At 41.0% G+C, this 17,371-nt stretch overlaps 1 protein-coding gene across 1 annotated transcript; it reads right to left on the bottom strand.

Moving 5' to 3' along the window:
* Positions 1–1,370: 1,370 nt before the first annotated feature.
* On the bottom strand, positions 1,371–16,818 carry NUB1 (negative regulator of ubiquitin like proteins 1). The gene is made up of 15 exons (XM_032182593.1): positions 16,641–16,818; positions 13,703–13,820; positions 13,451–13,612; positions 11,364–11,422; positions 10,750–10,820; positions 9,716–9,898; positions 8,140–8,228; positions 6,696–6,802; positions 5,630–5,816; positions 5,162–5,269; positions 4,814–4,966; positions 3,750–3,896; positions 3,414–3,512; positions 2,457–2,649; positions 1,371–2,046 (listed from the first exon to the last, which is right to left on the bottom strand). The coding sequence occupies exons 2-15, from the start codon at positions 13,817–13,819 to the stop codon at positions 1,883–1,885; spliced, it is 1,839 nt and encodes a 612-aa protein (XP_032038484.1). The 5' UTR covers position 13,820; positions 16,641–16,818; the 3' UTR covers positions 1,371–1,882.
* Positions 16,819–17,371: the final 553 nt, after the last annotated feature.

Below are 17,371 nucleotides of genomic sequence, written 5' to 3'. Positions count from 1 at the left end.
GACGTCTTCAAGCACAGGTTCAAAATTAACTACACCTTTTAGCCAATGCCTCCCGCCCGGCTTAAAACTGCACGCACAGTTACTGGGGGGCAGTGCTGGCAGGATTACATCACTGAGGAATGGCTTCTCTGGCAGACACGGCATGTTGTGATGCTAATTTTAAATTCCTCAAGGACAAATGTGCACTTCTCGAACTGTCATTGCCACTTTGCTATGCAAGCCACTTCAAAGAAAAGAGCCCTGTGCAGCACAACGCTGCCTTCAGTGCATGCCTTAGGGGTTGGATAAGGCAATGCCATCATGCCGGTAGGTTTGTGAACCTTTTAGCTGAAGGAAAGCAAAAACTCATGCTTTCCCACCCATTTCTTGTTATTTCTTGTCCATGGACTTTTTTTTTTTCCCATTCTGTTGTATATTTATATATTTTTTGCTCATTATCATTCAGTAGTTCCTCAGTGCTCTCCCCTATAGAAATGGGATAGAACAGTTGCCGTTTCTTTCCTCAGCATTTTGTATTACTGGCTTTAGAAATGCTTCAACCTATGAGGACAAGATACAAAACTACCTCGTTTTTGTAGCATTTGTCTTGATGCACAAGTGTAAAATAAAGACAAACAGTTCCTTAACAGTGTAATCATCCCCTGCCTTTTGCTGCCCTTGACTAGGGTAGCCAGATAAAAAAGAAAAGTCCATTACTGAAGCCTATCAAATCCGTAACTGGAATGGTGCTGTCGGGTTGCAGGCTGTGGCTCTGCTTACAGCACTGTGTGTGCCCTAACACAGCTGCAAGCCCTCATTTCCCCCATTGGTAAATGCTGGGTAAGAATGAACTGGCACCACATAAAAGGTTCTCAGTTTTTCGGACCTACCTCTAAGCAAAGATCCTGGCTGGTTTCTGCGTTCCCACCAGCTTCAGCGCCTCTGCCTGGAGCAGGTAGGCCATGAGCTCCCTCTACCGCGAGACTGAAGTTACTGGAAGTAGATAAACCATTTTTAAGAAGAGCTAACACGGTGAACTTGCCTTCCAGGTGGAAAGGAGTGCTTACAGAGCAGAAACCTGGATGCTATAAAAGGCACTCAAACCCAAGTACTTCTCCACAACGTTGAGAACCCATTTAGCCAGGTACAACCACTGCCAGAGTAGCTGAGCTGGGTTTTGTTCAACAGCCAGTTAAAGAAACTGGTCCGCGTGAAATTAAACACTTCAATCAACCTGAGGTGTGTTGGGTACCTGTAAGAGGAAGAAAAGCTGCTTGGGGAAACTGGTTATTTAGGTACAAACCGAATTACACCCCCCTACACAAACACACAGCCTACAGAGGGGTTCCTGCAGCTTTTTAAGAGCAAAGAACGGAAGACTGGCCAAAAGCTGAAGCAGCATATCGTTATCTTTATTGCCTGTGTAACACCTGCATGAAGTGACAAGCGAGATGCAGTATAAATCCATGCACGGATACATAAATGACTCTTAGAAATCCTTCAGAAGAAAAGAACGGTTTGTAAATAGACACCTCTCCAGCCTCATCACCTAGGTTTCTCATTTACAACCGGTTTTTAAAGCTGGTATTTTAAAGTGGCATAGAAATGCTTATTTACCTGTATTCTAAGTGAATCAACTTATTTCACAATAAAAATATAGTTAAGTTCTATTAAATTTTCTTCTGAAAATAAACGCTTCTATTTTTTTTTGCTATGACAATAAATTACAATGTATCACAAATGTAGGCTTTAAGCAGATTTATAAATACGCAGGAATTAAGTGTTTCACCTATAGTTTAACTGAATTCGAGGCATTTAGTAAGAGATAAGCTGAAGATGCGTTTATAATCCAAACTCAATTTGTCAGGGGAAAAGCATGTAACTGAAGTAGAGGTAATGAGATTTAATGCTGTGGTACTTGTATATAGGATAAGTATTCATGAATGATCTGTTCTTCCTCCTCCAGTGTTAAATCCAGATAATCCTCTTCGTGTTCAGGAATATCCTCCAGGATTTCATTGACTGCATCGGTCTCCATGTCTTCGTCTGTCTGTGAGCTAGAAGAACCTTCAATAAAAAAGAAAAACAAAACCCCCCAAACAGTGGTGATTTCATTGCTGGAAGAAGTTTATACTTTCCCTCCTTCATCAGCATGACTGCTTTACAAGAACCAGTTACTGTAAGTGGTATCAGTTACAGCTGTATCACAGTAAGGGATATGTGGTCAAATCAGCTACTGCATCGCACAGATTTGGAATAAAACTTCTTAGCAATCAAAAATCAGGTATCAGCAAGCCAAAAAAAAGTCATCTACAGTGCTGTAGGTCCAGAAAGAATGACAGTCTTAGCTTACTGCTTGCTCTCTGAAGGGTACAGGCAGGGAGAGGTTTGTTTGGTGTTAATTCTAATTGGTGTGATGAGTACAGGTAGGTGGGAGCGATTAGTGATAGGTGCTTGTGGCACGCAGGAATTCTTACCTGCGGACTCTGTGGGTGAGTCCTTAGATGAAGCAGATTCTTCTGATGGACTGGACCCTTCAGAAGACAGCTGCAGGGAGGCAGGCAGAACTCCCCCATAGTGGGCAAGGGTCTGGGAAGCTAAGTGGATGTTGCCTCTAAAGACCTTTAAAGCTTGCTTTGCTGACTCATGGCTGAAACCCATGTACGTCAGCTACAGGAGGGAGGAAAAAAAATAAAATCAGTACATATGGAGAAATCCAAGCTCATTCAGCACCAGTGACTGACAGGAATCTGACTGTGTGTCTGACAGTCACTCCTCTCGCACAGAGGAAAGCGTTGCATACCAGGAATTCCAGGACACTGACTCTGCCTTACTGGAACAGTTAACAACAGGGCAGTGACCCATTAAAGGAATGGGGATGTTGGGCAGAATCAAGAGCCTCTTCTTGAACATCAGACCAACTCTTCTTCTGTTTTCAAAAAGGAAACTTCAAAGCACTCCAGCACATTCACATTCCTGGAATGCTATTTACTTTTTCTACACAATCTGGTCTTCCTGCCTATCTGACACTAATTGCAGAGCCACACAAACTGCTGTGGAGCTTTTCAGATGGCCTGTGGTGAGAAAGACACAGCCCAACTCTTTCCCTTTTGCACTACAATATGCTTAAAGACTTGAATGCATTTCTCATCTGCTGTCTTTTTAGGGTTGGAGCACTCAAGTGCACACATTTCCCTTAGCATTTGTGCACGACAGCTTGGTGTGAGGGGCAGGAAGTAAACAGGAATTACAATTCAGCCGGAGCGCAAGTTCACTGTGAGGGGCGGATGTGAGATAATGGAAGTGTGACAGCTCACGAGGGACATGGCACAAAGAATATTTGTGCAGCTTCGCTTAAGGAAGATCTGGAGGGGCTGAAGACAATTCATAAACATGACTATGAGCTCCCGAGAAAGAAAAGAGGTCTGACTCACTTGATCAATACTTTCTTGGGAAACTTGAAACTGGTCCATGGCCACGGAATCGTCGTCGTCATCGTTTTCCAACAATAATTCTGGATTGTCCAGAATAAACTACAGTAAAATAGAGAGGGATTAGAATAGAGCAATGCAGTCGTATTAGTCCTCGGTATGGATCATCTTAGATGATGTCTGATTCACTGGGTCAGGAAGCAGTTCAGTTGTTACAGTTCAAAAAAAAATGGTAGCTCAGAGCTAACCACTACATAAGGCAGAAAATCTGCTAAGAAATTAAAAAAAAAAAAAAGTACTTTTTTTGGTACAGAAGCACTGCTCCTAAAAACCACTTACCTTAAAGGCTTGGTCCAGGTTTCCTTGTGCATGATGAAGAGCTACTTGAGCAGCTCTCTCTGAATAGCCCATACTTTTCAAGGTGTTTATGTCCTCTAGTCGCTGCCTTCTTTTAGCTCTCTCCTCCCTCCTTATCTGTGCTTTTTCCTGCAAGAACACAGCATTACAAAGCTAACTGTGCATGGCAATGCTTCGGCCTTCCCCTGGTGCATATGGGCTTTCTTGGATTTACTTCTTTGTGTTTGAATTTGAGGAAAAAGGATTTTTTGTTTTAAATATAGATATTACTGCCAGACACTCATCCCTAAATAAAGTTGTATTCCCATGAGCAAGCAGCGTGGCTGTACTTCTGCTCTGAAGTCTCGGCAGATCAGATTCTTATGCCATCACAGCTATTATAGGCCCTGTGTGGTAAGTGATAAACCAGTCTGGCAGATGGGCCCATAGATGAGACTTGCCAAGGACACGCAGTCAGAAGCAGGCATGTAGCCAACAAGTTCTGAGCCGTTTGACTTTTCTATCCACATTTCAGTGTCTGAAGTCCAGAAGTGCCACTTCGACTTAACAAAAGTGACTTCAGGTGCTTCAAATCTGGACAACACCCTCAGCCTCTTTCACACCAACACAGAACAGCCTTCTCTCCTTGTGGATCTTGTAAGTCTTCTAAGCCCAAAGCCATACAGTGCGGCCTCATGGTCACCCTAACAGCACTTTATTGTGCAACCTCCTGTCTTCCATGCCAGTCAAGCCCAGGAATGATAACTTTCACCTCGGTGGCTTTGTTTGCATACAAGACAAGAGCTGAGTAGCAAACACTGTACTACACTGAAAGGGTTTGCACCAATCACAGGTCTTTGGCTCTCTCCTCCCAAGTGTTTTGGGATAGAGCTTCTCTTGTTTTATTAAGTTTTGGTTTCAAACTTGTGGCAGCAGATGTCAAGCTGTTAGTTCCAGTAACAGCGCCAAAGCAGAATAATCAAAGCCCTTAATTTAGCACCACGGTGCATTATTCACGCAAGGCATGATCTAACAGACACCCCAACAGACACAGTCCTGCACCATACCTCCCTCCTGTTGGTGATGAGGTTGGCAGCGTGCTCCACGTTCCCATGGCACGCTCGCAGGGCAAGGCGGGCTTCCTGTTCGGAGAATCCCAGGAGCGACAGGCGATAGACTTTTTCAGGATCTATGTACAGCTCTTCATATAAATGAGATGCCTGCAGGTAAATGGAACAAAAGTGGTGTTACCAACACTGTTGCTGACATACAAATGGAAAAGAATGTTTTTCTCCATTTTTCTGAGTAAGCAAAGAGCAGGCAGGTGCAACACAGAGCCCAAACAGAGCAGCACTTTTCCTTGAACAAGGTTTCTGGTGCGAACAACCTGAAAGTTTTCCCTAATTGTGTCTTACCTTCTGAATGTACTCAGCAGCCTCCTTTTCTCTGCCGCTGTGATAGTGTCCTATCCCCTGAAGAAGGTAAAGCCGTAGAAACAAAACCTTCTCACGACCATAGCTTCCCTAAAGAATTGTTAAGCAAAGGTGGGAAGAAGGGGAAACATAAATGAGAACATGAATTTATTACTAAGAGAACACTGTACACACAAAGAAAACGTAGTCTCTAATATACAGCACTTTGTATGCAGATAAAGCATCACGTCTAGAACAAGGACATCTGTGCATATAAGCACATTTGCTGTGATCTTGTTGTCACGTCCAACACTTTCACCATGCTGGCAGTGACACAACTAGATAGCCAGCAAAGGAAGCATGAGGAAACATTAAACTTCTACAAGAGGACCTTGTAATATTTGAGTAAGAACTCTTCTTTTTTATGAAGAAAAAAACAAAGACATCTGAATTAAACCAAAACCAGCGTACTTTGATATCAATCAGCCTTTCGTGGTTCTCCCCATAGCACCTCTGGAAGCATCTATGGGCAGTGGTCAGCTTTTTCTCGGCATCATCCAGGCAGTCCAGCTGCTCCAGGCGGAAGTAGCACCACACTATGTCCAGCTGCAGCACTGCGTAGTTATCGACGGTGTTCAGCAGCTCTGTGCTACACTCACTGGAAAACAAAAAACTTTAATTTTTGGGGGGCAGGGGAAAGCAAGGGGGTGGCTGTTTGCTTTTTCCACACTTTTTTTTTTTTAAATACTAATGAAGCAACATGCTAGAAGTATGTATACTCACATATTTGAGGAAGCATGTGCTTCTTATCTGAGGCAAACTGACACCAATGGAACTTTAATAAAACATCGATCTCCCAACATATTCACTAATACATAGGACATGAATGATAACACTACACCTCAAAGAATTACAACAGTCACAGTTAATTTTGTTACTATTCAAGCATCTCTTTAAATGCAGGATGGATTTAAATTCCATGTAACCTTTAAGAGGACAGAGATCAATCATCTTTCTCAGCGCAAGTGATCACGCTGGGTTCTGGGCCAGTCTCCTTGCTCCATGCAGATGAGAAGCAGACGGGGACAACGATACTTTTGGTGTTCTCAAAAGAGCAACTTAAGGTTCTGACTGCTGACCCCAAAATACTTTACCTGCAGAAACCCTGACGTGCTTACTGACCTCTGCTATCTGCTCCACCCTTTGCAGGAAATTATTCCTTCACAGGACCAATTGCAAAAGAGTAGCTGCATCTGCCTCTCCAGCTACAGCAATTTATAGCCCAGTACATGAATATTGATGGTTTGTTTATGTTGTATGAAAGACTAAACTGCCCCGTGGCAGTATCTGTTTCAGCTGTTCTCCATGAAGCCACCTGTCACCAAAAGTCAGAGCCTTTGTCTGCTATTTCCCGTCTGCAGAAGTAATCCTGGGCAAAACAGGCCCTGAATTACAGGCACAGACAGAGCTAGCGGTGTTCCTGTATTTGGTTGAGAGTACAGGAAAGCCAGGTATAAGGACTCAAAAAAGTTCTTACCAGAAGTGTTTATCAGCATCCAACAGATATGGCAGTGCTATTTCGTATTCTTTCTTCTTCATTAATGCTCTGCCCTTCTCATGATAACCCATGGCCAGCACAAGTGCCTGAAAAAATGAAGCGCCTGTGAAAAACATATTGAGACATTTCTGCACACCCCCCAGCTCACTTTTATAACTGAAAAGACATATCTAGGTAATCCAATAGTGCCCTTGTTCTTTCCAAGAAAGTACCATTCTATCAGTTCAGTAAGAGCAACACTGTTTCACATTGCTTCATACTTTCCTCCCATCTACTAATATTAATATATTGTCCAATTAAAAGCAGTGAATGCTACTGACACATGAGATGCTGTACCAAATTTAAGATTGAAACTAGATAGATTTTCAATAATGACTGATAAAAAGCTAAGTATTTTGTAGGTCCTACACTTCCTAGCAGTATCAATTTTGTTTTGCTTAGCTATCAATGCTACCTTGTAAACTTTAATGATTCACCTCCTGCAAAACCTCAGAACTGAAAATTAAATCTTGAATGTGGCAGGAAAATACTCTCGTTCCTGCAGCATGACAAATGGAAATACAAATAATATTTCTTGATAGAAACAATCTGCAATAGTTCTTCTCACCCATGTTCAATAGTGATGAAAGCTGGTGTGATTGCACTTTTGATTCTTCAACTCTTAGGGTGAGTTACTACTTTCAGCACTTTATCACAACAATATGCGCTGGGGGAACAGGCAGTTATTTTTTCCAATCATCCAGAAACTCGAGATGAACCAGAAAACTGATGCTAGAGCTGCAATTAACACATGTTGGGGCCTGCTCATTTCCCCCCCCCCCCTTTTTATTTTTTTTTTTTCCAGGCATAATTCCAAGCAGTTTGTAGAGAATTTTCTATTTATCTTCACCAAATCCAAAAATCTGAAAAGACAGTGTCTACCACCACTCTTCTGCTTCAGCAGCCAACATCAGGTGTGTCACTCCTACTACAATTCAATGCACGCACCCAGCCAAAGATTTTCAGCTGAGAATGTTGGCCTTGAACGTGAACAGATTTAAATCTGAGAGACTCCCGATTTTGTGAGACTCAGCAAGTTCCCAACTGAAACCGACTGAGCCTAAAGAACAAGTTATTTTCATGTGGTTCTCGGGCAACTCAAATTTAAAACAGGTGGTATGCTATAACGAAGTTACAGCTCATCTTAAAACACAAAAATAAGGCAAGATTACATCAATTGCATCAGCAATTAGGGGTCTGTCTTGACTAAAGTATCCTCAGTTCTTCTTTTATTTCAAAATTATTTCTGTTAAGCATACATCTACTGGACCCAGTGTACAATCCCCAAAAAGCCTGAGTGTATTTCAATCTCACATTTGACATACTTCACTAATTAAGCTTTACAAAGCTATCTTATTACCTTTGTAAGATATTTTTTACTTACTTTTTTAGCTTGAGGAGGAATCTCAATTGACCTCCCAGTCTGATTAGCTATATCTAGATATGGAGCAGTATCTGGATCCAAGTACTCCTCTGAAACATAAGAAAAAGCAGTCTTAGTTTCAAGTACCACCTTCCAGCAGAATAACATTGCTGTCATAAAATTATGTCATTAAGTGCATGGTTAAACAAAAAGTAAACAAACCCAAAAATTCTGAATTCCATATGAAGGCTGGTTTGGGACAGATCTGCCACCAATGTTGTCAACCAGCCAAGCCCAAGAAACTTTTAGGGTCTCTTACTTAGAGAGCTGTCTATGAGCATCCAGAAATTTATGTGAATTGTAAAGAGTTTTTTTCAGAAGACAAAACCACCTACATTTTACGTGATATGACACTTGAAATACTTTATCAAATAAACCTTACAGAATACAAGGAAATCCTCAGCACAGCTGATAAAAAAACAAAGAAAAATACAGCTCAGTATTTTCCATTCCCCATATATTTAATGTTTGTGACCAAACTATCAATTTTGTTCTAACCTACACTTGATTTAAAATAAAAAGATGCTTTTCTTATAAACAAAAGACAATTAAGAGAAGTTTGCTGAGATTAAAAGTTTACAAAAGGGTTGTTAAGTCTTTTTTAAATTTCACATAGCTTTGAAGAGAGCCTCGAGCCTATGAAACAATTATGGACTCCATGCCATACTGTGGCATTATGCTATAACTGACAGTGGTAAATATCTTTAAAATGCCCTATACAGGATCCAAGGCTTGGGATCTAAATTACCCCTTAAGTCAATAAAAGGAATCACTTCTTTTAATTTGTCCAAAATCTGACATTACAGTAAGAAACAGGCTGTCACTGGGCATTAAAAGCAGCTTTGTTCACGTATTTTTGTTGCATTTGGCAGGAACTCATTACATACTCAATTTCAGTTTCTTGTTTGTGGATTTTTCAAAACAATAAAGTAGCAAAATGATTGAAACTCACCATCTAGCAGTGCAATTCATGGGCACACTTAACCTCATTTTGAAAAATTATTACTGTTAAATTGACTATATCCCTTTAACTTAATCCACAGTTGCTAGCAATCAGCATCAAACACAATGAGAAAAGAACAGCCACATTATAGATCAGAGTGACAAGAGAGCTGTTCTGCACAATGAAACCATGGTTACGCACAGCCATATCTGAGTTAAACTACAGAGAAGTGTGTAATGACTTATAATACATTATTCCACTGTGCTTATGTGTACAATAAATTTGAAGCCTGTTCGCAGAGTTGCCAGTCCCCTAACTGTCAAGTGTCAATTAAATAATAATTGATTCATTTTATGTCCCTCTCAAAGTGCCAAATATTTTCTAGCATTCCAGTTTTATAGGAGTTAGAGTAGAAGAGGCAGTTTTAATCAACTTAAAATGCAGTTTTCAAGTTGGTAGAAAACTACACCAGTATAAGCTGAAGTCTGGTCACGGAACAGGTACTCTTCTACACTGAAAGGCCATTGAGAAGACAAGTTTTGATCAGCAAGACTTAACAACCAGCTCTCCACCTCCAAACCATTTCTGCCTCACCTCTCTCTGCTAGAATTTCCAAACCCTTCTTAGTCCTTTGCATCTTGTCACTGATGTCTTTCTCTTTCTTGCGCTGAAGTTCCTCTTCCTGAACCTTTCTTTTAGTTTCCTCATCGCTCTGTTCCAGTTGAAGCACCATCACTTTCGCGTTGTGAGTTACACCCTGATCTTCAAGAGTTCTTCCTGTAAAATAAAGTATGATGAATGAAATATAAATACTAAGTTTACAAAGAGAGACCATTTTATGTTGTACTACCTCTGGAAGATAAAAAAAACAACCTAAACAGCTCCTTGCCTTACTTGCACTGTACTGGAGAACTACAGTAATTACTAGACAGTGGTTTTGACTGAGTACTTGGGTCAACTACTGACATCTTCAGCAGAAATTCAGAAACTAGAAGCAGACTGGTATTTTAAAAATGCTTTTAAAATGTCTGGTATGTTTCTTTGCTTGCTTTTTTCCAAAGCGTTCAAGAAATATGAGTGTTTCTATTTCAGTTAGTAGATCTCCAGGCAAAAAGTGGAATAACGTGAGGTTAAACAACGTGTCCAGAATCATACACCACAACAGTAACAGGACAGATGAAGTGGGAATTGAAGCCAAGTTCTTATTATCAAGTTTATGGCTTTACCTACATCTGACCTCTTCCAAGAGAACTAAATATGCTTAGGGAATCAATAAAAGGAAAGTAGCTGAAGTTGAACATGTGTAAGACATTACAAAAAGTTTTTGAATGTGCTGTTATACAATATGGACTTTGGAGAAGTTTATGGTTTCTCTTAAACATATTTTGGGCGTTTCAACACTTAATAAATGATGAAAATCTGCTTTCTGAAGGGATTCACATAATCACTCTAATTCTTTCTGAGGTTTTTGATCATTATGATTTCTTACATTTCCTATAGAGCAAAACCTGACAAATATAACTGCTATTCCTTGGGGATTTTAGAAATTAATAAAACTGCAAGAAACTTTGCCTCTGAGAAGCAATAAAATTAAAAACACAGAAGTATACTCAACTAGAGATACATACCCAGGTCAAGCTGCTTCTTATTTATGATTATTTTGATGGCATTTTCTTTTAATCCATGTTCCTGTGCTATCCTGTGAAATAAATCATTGCACCCATTAATATAAATTTGTAAGGATAAACAGTGTTTCTAGAAAATGAATACATTCATAACTGGTTTAACCTTTTGCTACAAAAGGCTGCTGGAAATAAAAATAGCATCAGAAAGCTTTCTGAATCGCTTAGGGAAAAGATGGGATGCAAAATGGGAAAAGCAAAACAGGCAGAAAAGAATGTGATTTTAGTACGGTTAAACATATAGAAGGGAGAGAAGCTGATGGCCACTGCTCAGCAGACCCGTTACAGATTTGGAGCACTAATCAGTGGTGCCTTCTCAGGTACTTGTTGGTGACTTATAGAGGAAAGTCCCCTTCCACAGTTGTAACTCTTCTTTTTTCTGTTAAACTGCTTTTTACATGAAGAACTGCCCTCTGTATCACTGGGCATCCTATTCAGACATGCTCAATGCTAAGAAAATGCTCAAGATAACATGACAAATAGCACACCATTTGTAGTTTTAGTACCGTATGACAGTATGCTACTTCAGAAGAGAAGAGCCAAAAGGTGATTACACTTACTGTGATCTGAGTTCCTTGCCTGTGATGAACAGGCTGGTTTCCAGTGGGATTTTTCTGCTCTGTAGTAATTATATTGGGTGGGGTAAGGAGGAGGGAAGGAAAAGAGCATGATATCAAGATACTTTGGACATTTTCTTAATTAACTGTTTTACAACAACTACAATTTCTTTCTCAAATAATAATCATGTTAACAGGGTTATGGCTTGGCATACATATTAGTAATTTCTGGGCAGGGAGTCTTGCACTTGCTATACAGTGCTAAAAATAAGCATTACCACAGCAGAAGATGGAGAATTAGATAAATCCAAATTCAGAACCAAACAATTTAAACTGACTAATTTAATTATGCACTTCCAATCTGAACTCTGCTTCGTAATTATGCCACTCACCTGTGACTGGCTAAGTTATGATTAATTCCTTATTAGTGTGTCTGGTCCCAGATTAGATAAACTGGAATTTTAAATGAATTAATTCCCTTATGCCCAGTAGCATTGAAAAGAGAAATTATGAAACTATTTGTTTGCCTTAACTGCACAGCAATCACTTAACACCCTCTACCCTTTTGCCCATCACATCCCCTAGTAATTAATTTTCACTACAGGAGAGAGAACAATTATGACTGTGCTGTGTTTTTTAAATTATTCGGTAACAACAACAAAAAATCCTTCTGAAGCAGAAGTTATCATCTAAGATCATCATCTTCAGTAGAAAATACTACCCTTTTCCAGGATGACCACTCACTTCTGTTGCTGATGACAATCTTTAAGTGTCCCTAAGTAGGGGAGTTCTCTTTTCCTGTTATCAGAGTGGACAAAGATGTACAGCACTGGGGAAGATGCTGCTCCCTCAGAGCGGGATCAAAACTGGGAACTGTCTGGAAATCACAGTTGTGCTTGCCAGAGACTGGCTTTGTCTGCACTACTACAAACCCTAACCAAGAGCCCGTCCTCTGCCCTGTGACTGACTTGCACAGGGCTGAAATCTCCCAGCCTTCAAAGCCGAGCAGCTGTGTCCAAACTGATAGAAATCAGTCCCTGGCCCACATCAGCCTTACACTGCACCTGGCTGTGGCTTGGCAGAATACCAGGTGGACTGGGCAAAACTGCCTCAGAGATGATGCTAACAACCCACAGGATGTCTGACTGTGGAACAGCGGCCAGCCGGCCCCGTGAGAGTTGAGCTGACAAGGGTAGACATAGCCACAGAATCCAGTAGGGTGACCTGCATGACACAGACTTCGTCAGATTCACTTCATTATTCTGTTTTCATGCATAGCACGCACCAAAGGCTGAAGCCTGGCTTTAAAAAAGCAAGACTTAGTGAATTCTAATTATGTCAGGCTTTTTGGTCTGGACTTAGAATAGATGCGTACCTTCACAACAGAAAACCACCCCTCTCCTTTCCAAGTTCAAACACTGGATGTACCTTAAAGTAGGTGTAGTGCCTGGGCTGGAGGAGTTACACAAGGATGATGTAAAGTCACTGTAAAAACCCTGCCAAATGCCACGGTTAAAAGCCAAAGCAGTTCTGTCCAATATCATCATCCACACGCAGCTAAAGATGACACTGCATTCAAGCTGCTTATCGCACTTAAAGTTTTCTTTTTTTTAAAGAAAAAAGCTGTCATTCAAACAAGGATAATGGTAATAAAGTGATACTCATATGCTAATGCAACTTTAGGTATTTCACAACAGAAAAAAATATATCTGCTCTTTACTGCTAATGTGAGCGGTTAAGTCAGAAGGAATCAAGTTGAACTAGACAGACGCTTAAATCTAATGTACTTTTCTTAATTGAAAGATCATTTCTCATTAAATCCTAAAGGAAAGACAATTACTAATCTCTCAATATTATATTCAATTATATTCCTTTGCCGTGCTATTTCCATCTATCTGGGAAACTAAAATATACCTACAGAACTTCTCCCCAATGTATTTTTTATACCTCAACACAGATCTCTTATGCAAATCACCCCTACAAGTTAGGGAAGTGAAAACATTTGAATTAGATACAAAAAAAATAGTACTCAAAAGGCCATAATCCTATGGCCTAGGTACTTATCCTAACTTTTCTGCACTGGCACTTACTTTTCTTCGAGGCAGATATATATCAAGTCTCGCAATCCCAGTCACTTTAAAATTTTCATTTCCTGTTCCACGCTCAATTGCTTTACATCGTATTTCTTCAAGCATATTCTCTGCATCATTCTCATTGATATTCAGCTTGGATGAATATTTCTGTGCAAGCTCCTAAGGAAACAGCAAGAAAAAAAACTGGCAAAATACACCAGTAACAGGACATGAAAAGCACGTGACACCAACTCAAGACAGAATATTTACCTTCATCTCTTCACCAGCTTCCTTATTCTCATTTGTGTATGGTGGTTTCCATAGCTGAATTTTGTCTTCTCGTAAGCAACTTGTCAGTTTTGCTATTAAATACTTCTTTTGTGCCATCCTTTTAAAACAAAAGCATTGTTGGAAGGAAAAAGAAAGGAAAATAATCAGTCTTTTCATATAGCTTTCCTGTATTAAGATAGTGTTTTTTTTACTGAGCCTAAACAATATTGAAGAACTCTGTAAAAACAAACAAACAGAAACAACAAAAGCAAACAAACAAACAATCCCCTGAGTATAAAATGCATCCCATGCATTTTGGTGATGAGGGGAATCTGACAACCAAACTATTATCAAAAACCCTAGAAAGAGTGTGAAAGCTGGACTGAGACAGAGCTAATTCAGGAGTCTCCTGCTTTGCACCTTGGTATTTCAAGCAAAATTAAATCTCTTCCTAACCCCTCACGTAAAATGGAATTACAGAATGTGCTGATTCATCAGCCTCTGTGATACAATTCTTCTGCCCTGCCCTGGAAAGGGCTGCTCATTCCAATCCCCATTTAAAACATGTTCTTGCTGTACCTCTGCCTTTCTGCTTCTCCTGCTTCCTTGCTTCAACAGCCTTTCTACACCAGTGGAGGCTGAACGTGAATTATAACCCTCTTTGGCAAGACAGAAAGGAGCTATCAGGAAGAAGCATCTCAGTACCACGAGCCTCACCATGAGAATACCACAGGGCAAAGTTCTTATCCCTCTGGCAAAGTGAGACCTGCTACAGGGATGAGAGAGATCTTTGTCTCCCCAGTCTCAGTCGTTTGACAAGAAAGCATGTTGAACAGTATCATTAAATGGAACTGTAAAATTCTGGTATCACAACAATGAAACAGCAGGGCATCACTTGTCACAGTCCAAGAGATGCTCTTCCCACTCCCACTGCAAAGTTAGAAAAGGCACAAGCAACATAAAGAACAGAGGCTGAGATTAGAGGTGATGTGTGCTGTAAATCTGCAGCAGGCGATGAAGTTCCCATCGCTGGGGAGAAGATGGTTGTGGCTGAGCAGAGCAGTTCCCTGTCTCCCAGGTAATAGTTTAGGCTGAATTCATCACCAGAGGTTATTCAGCTGAGAGGAAGCAGTAACCTCTGTGAGGGAAGCAGCATGTCCCTGAAAACTAAGCAGAACAAACAAAAACCACAACAAGAAACAGGGAAGGCAGAGAGAGGGCAAGGAAAGGCAGATGCAGTGATCTCGACAGAAAAAAAAATCGATTTGGATATTAAAGCATGGAGCACTTGGCTTTTGGACATTTGGAATCATATGCAAGACATCTTTTAATTTATATAGAAAGGCACTTAAAGTGTTGGCATTTGTGCCCTGAGATTGGCATCAAAACTGATTAAGTGGTTTCATTTTTCTTTTGAGAATGGTTTCATTTTCTTATTCTTGTAGATCAGCACAGAGCTCTCAGGAAGAAGGGGACAGAATAGGAGAATCAGATGCTACCACCCATTTGCACAAAGCCTGTTCCTTGCTTAAGGCATGCTTTCTGAAAATAAAGCAAAAACAACAAAAAGACACACTAGGCAAAAATCCAACAGCTCCTAAATTCACTTGTCAGCGGCATCTCAGCCCCAGCTTTAGTGAGCTACAAAGAATCTTTGAATGCTACAAAGACAAGAGTCTCTTCTAGAGAAGAGCCAGAGTGGCTAACTGAAACAAATGGGGATTTTAACAACCCTTCTGCTTTGTTTCCTGTCATTTACATAGTGTCTGGCCAAACCAGGTGAGGCAGCCCGGCTTTTTCTTGCTGAGATGCTGTTATTACCTTACAGCTACAGCAAAATACGGCATTTACAAGCAGAACGCAACAAACACATTCCATTTTCCAAAGATTGTCTTAAAGGTACTGACAGAGCTGTTCTCCTTTTCCAAACTATGTCACGTAATTCCCATTAATAACTTTAAACACTGAGTTTTGCATATTTAGAGTATGCTGAATGAGTGCCTCATACCTATATATAGTCTATTTAACATAAACCTAAGAAACAAACAGGTATCCACTGCTTTGGGGCATCCAGACAAAGTCTGAAGTTGCAATAAGGTTAAATAAGGCTACAAGTTGTACACTTACCTTTTTATGAATATTCTATTTTATAGTTTTGTACGTTTGTGATTTCTTACTCATCTACTAAGCCAGAAAACAACACTGCAGCCTCCAATTAAACTTACCCTTTCCCATCCTGCATAAAAAAAAAGGGCAGGTTTCCCTTTCACAAGCAAAAATCTATCCCTCTATATGCAAAATATCTCCCGTTTTTCATAAATTAATATTTCAATGTAACCAAATTGCAAGAGGATCTCTAACGACGCCTTTGTGACTTACCTCGCCCCCAGCCAGCACAACAAGTGTGCCTGAAACGCTTTCACTTTCGGTAAGGGTTTAAAGGGACTTTCTCAAAGCTGTTTTGGTGAAGAATTGGGAGGGGCTTTGGGATGCCAGGGGGGGAGTTTTGGTAGCTCGGGGGTTATCCTCTGGGGCCAGCTGGCCTCATAGGTGAGAGAAACGAAAATAAATATAGAAATAAGGGTGAAAAAAGGAATTTTTAAGGGAAGGGGGAGAAGATGCTCAGTGAGGTCATAAATAATAAATACCACAGCAGTTATAAATAATATTATTGAGGTTATAATAAAGAGATATGGGTTAAACAGAGGCTCCCTGGAGCATCTGCTTGGTACCCCCGCAGCTCAAGGGAGGCTGTGCAGCCTCAAGCAGCACCACGGGCAAAACCACGAAGCACTTTTGGCACCCCAAACCCCTGTCACCACCATCACCCCTGTCACCACCATCACCCCTGTCACCACCATCACCCCTGTCACGACACCATGGCGACAGCCCCCACCCCCAAAATCTCCCCGCGCCCTAAGAAAGGGGGGGCACCCACCTGAGCCTCCACGGCGGAGGCCGAGCCTGGGGGCCCAGCAGATCCCTGAGGGGCTCGGGGAGGGGTCTTGGGGGTGCTGCCCGGCGGCCCCTCAGCCCCCCTCGGGGGCTCCGGGGGATGGCGGCCGCCTCCTCGGCCTCACGGAGCGGGCGGCGGCCGCTGGAGGCCGGTTGCCTCAGCCAGGCCGGAAGGAGCCCGGGGAGAACGGGCGCGCGTCACGTGGGTGAAGCCGAGCCCCCGCCGCCATCTTAGGGCTTTGCCCTCAGTTCGGGGGGGGGGCCGGATTTATTTTAGCAATGTTAGGTTGAAATCAGGGATGAAAGAGTGGGGGCTTGCTTAGTTGTAATAAATGTTTAATTAAATAATAAATAAATTAAATAATTTTAGATTTATTTAATTAAATAATAAATTAATTAAATAAATAATTTTAAATTTAATTAATTAAATAATAAATAAATTAAATAAATAAACAAATAAATTAAATAAATGGCTAAATAAAGCAATCGTAATTATCAAAGCCAGGAATGAAGGGCTGGGGGGGTTGCTTAATTTCACTCCAATAGACGTTGCTGAGTTGTCTTTGCTTACTGCTGTGCAAATGAACCCAAACGAGGAGTCTTGGGGCCCCTCCCAAGAGGATGTTTCCTGACAAAAATGGGGAAAACCTGTCTCAAAAACCAGCTGAGAACAACCGTGTGGTTTGGACAAGAGCCAAGGAGCAGCTGAGTCTG

The sequence above is a fragment of the Aythya fuligula genome, chromosome 2 (genome assembly GCF_009819795.1).
Source record: "Aythya fuligula isolate bAytFul2 chromosome 2, bAytFul2.pri, whole genome shotgun sequence".
Classification (NCBI taxonomy): Eukaryota; Metazoa; Chordata; class Aves; order Anseriformes; family Anatidae; genus Aythya; species Aythya fuligula.
This window is presented reverse-complemented; position numbering and strand designations above follow the sequence as displayed.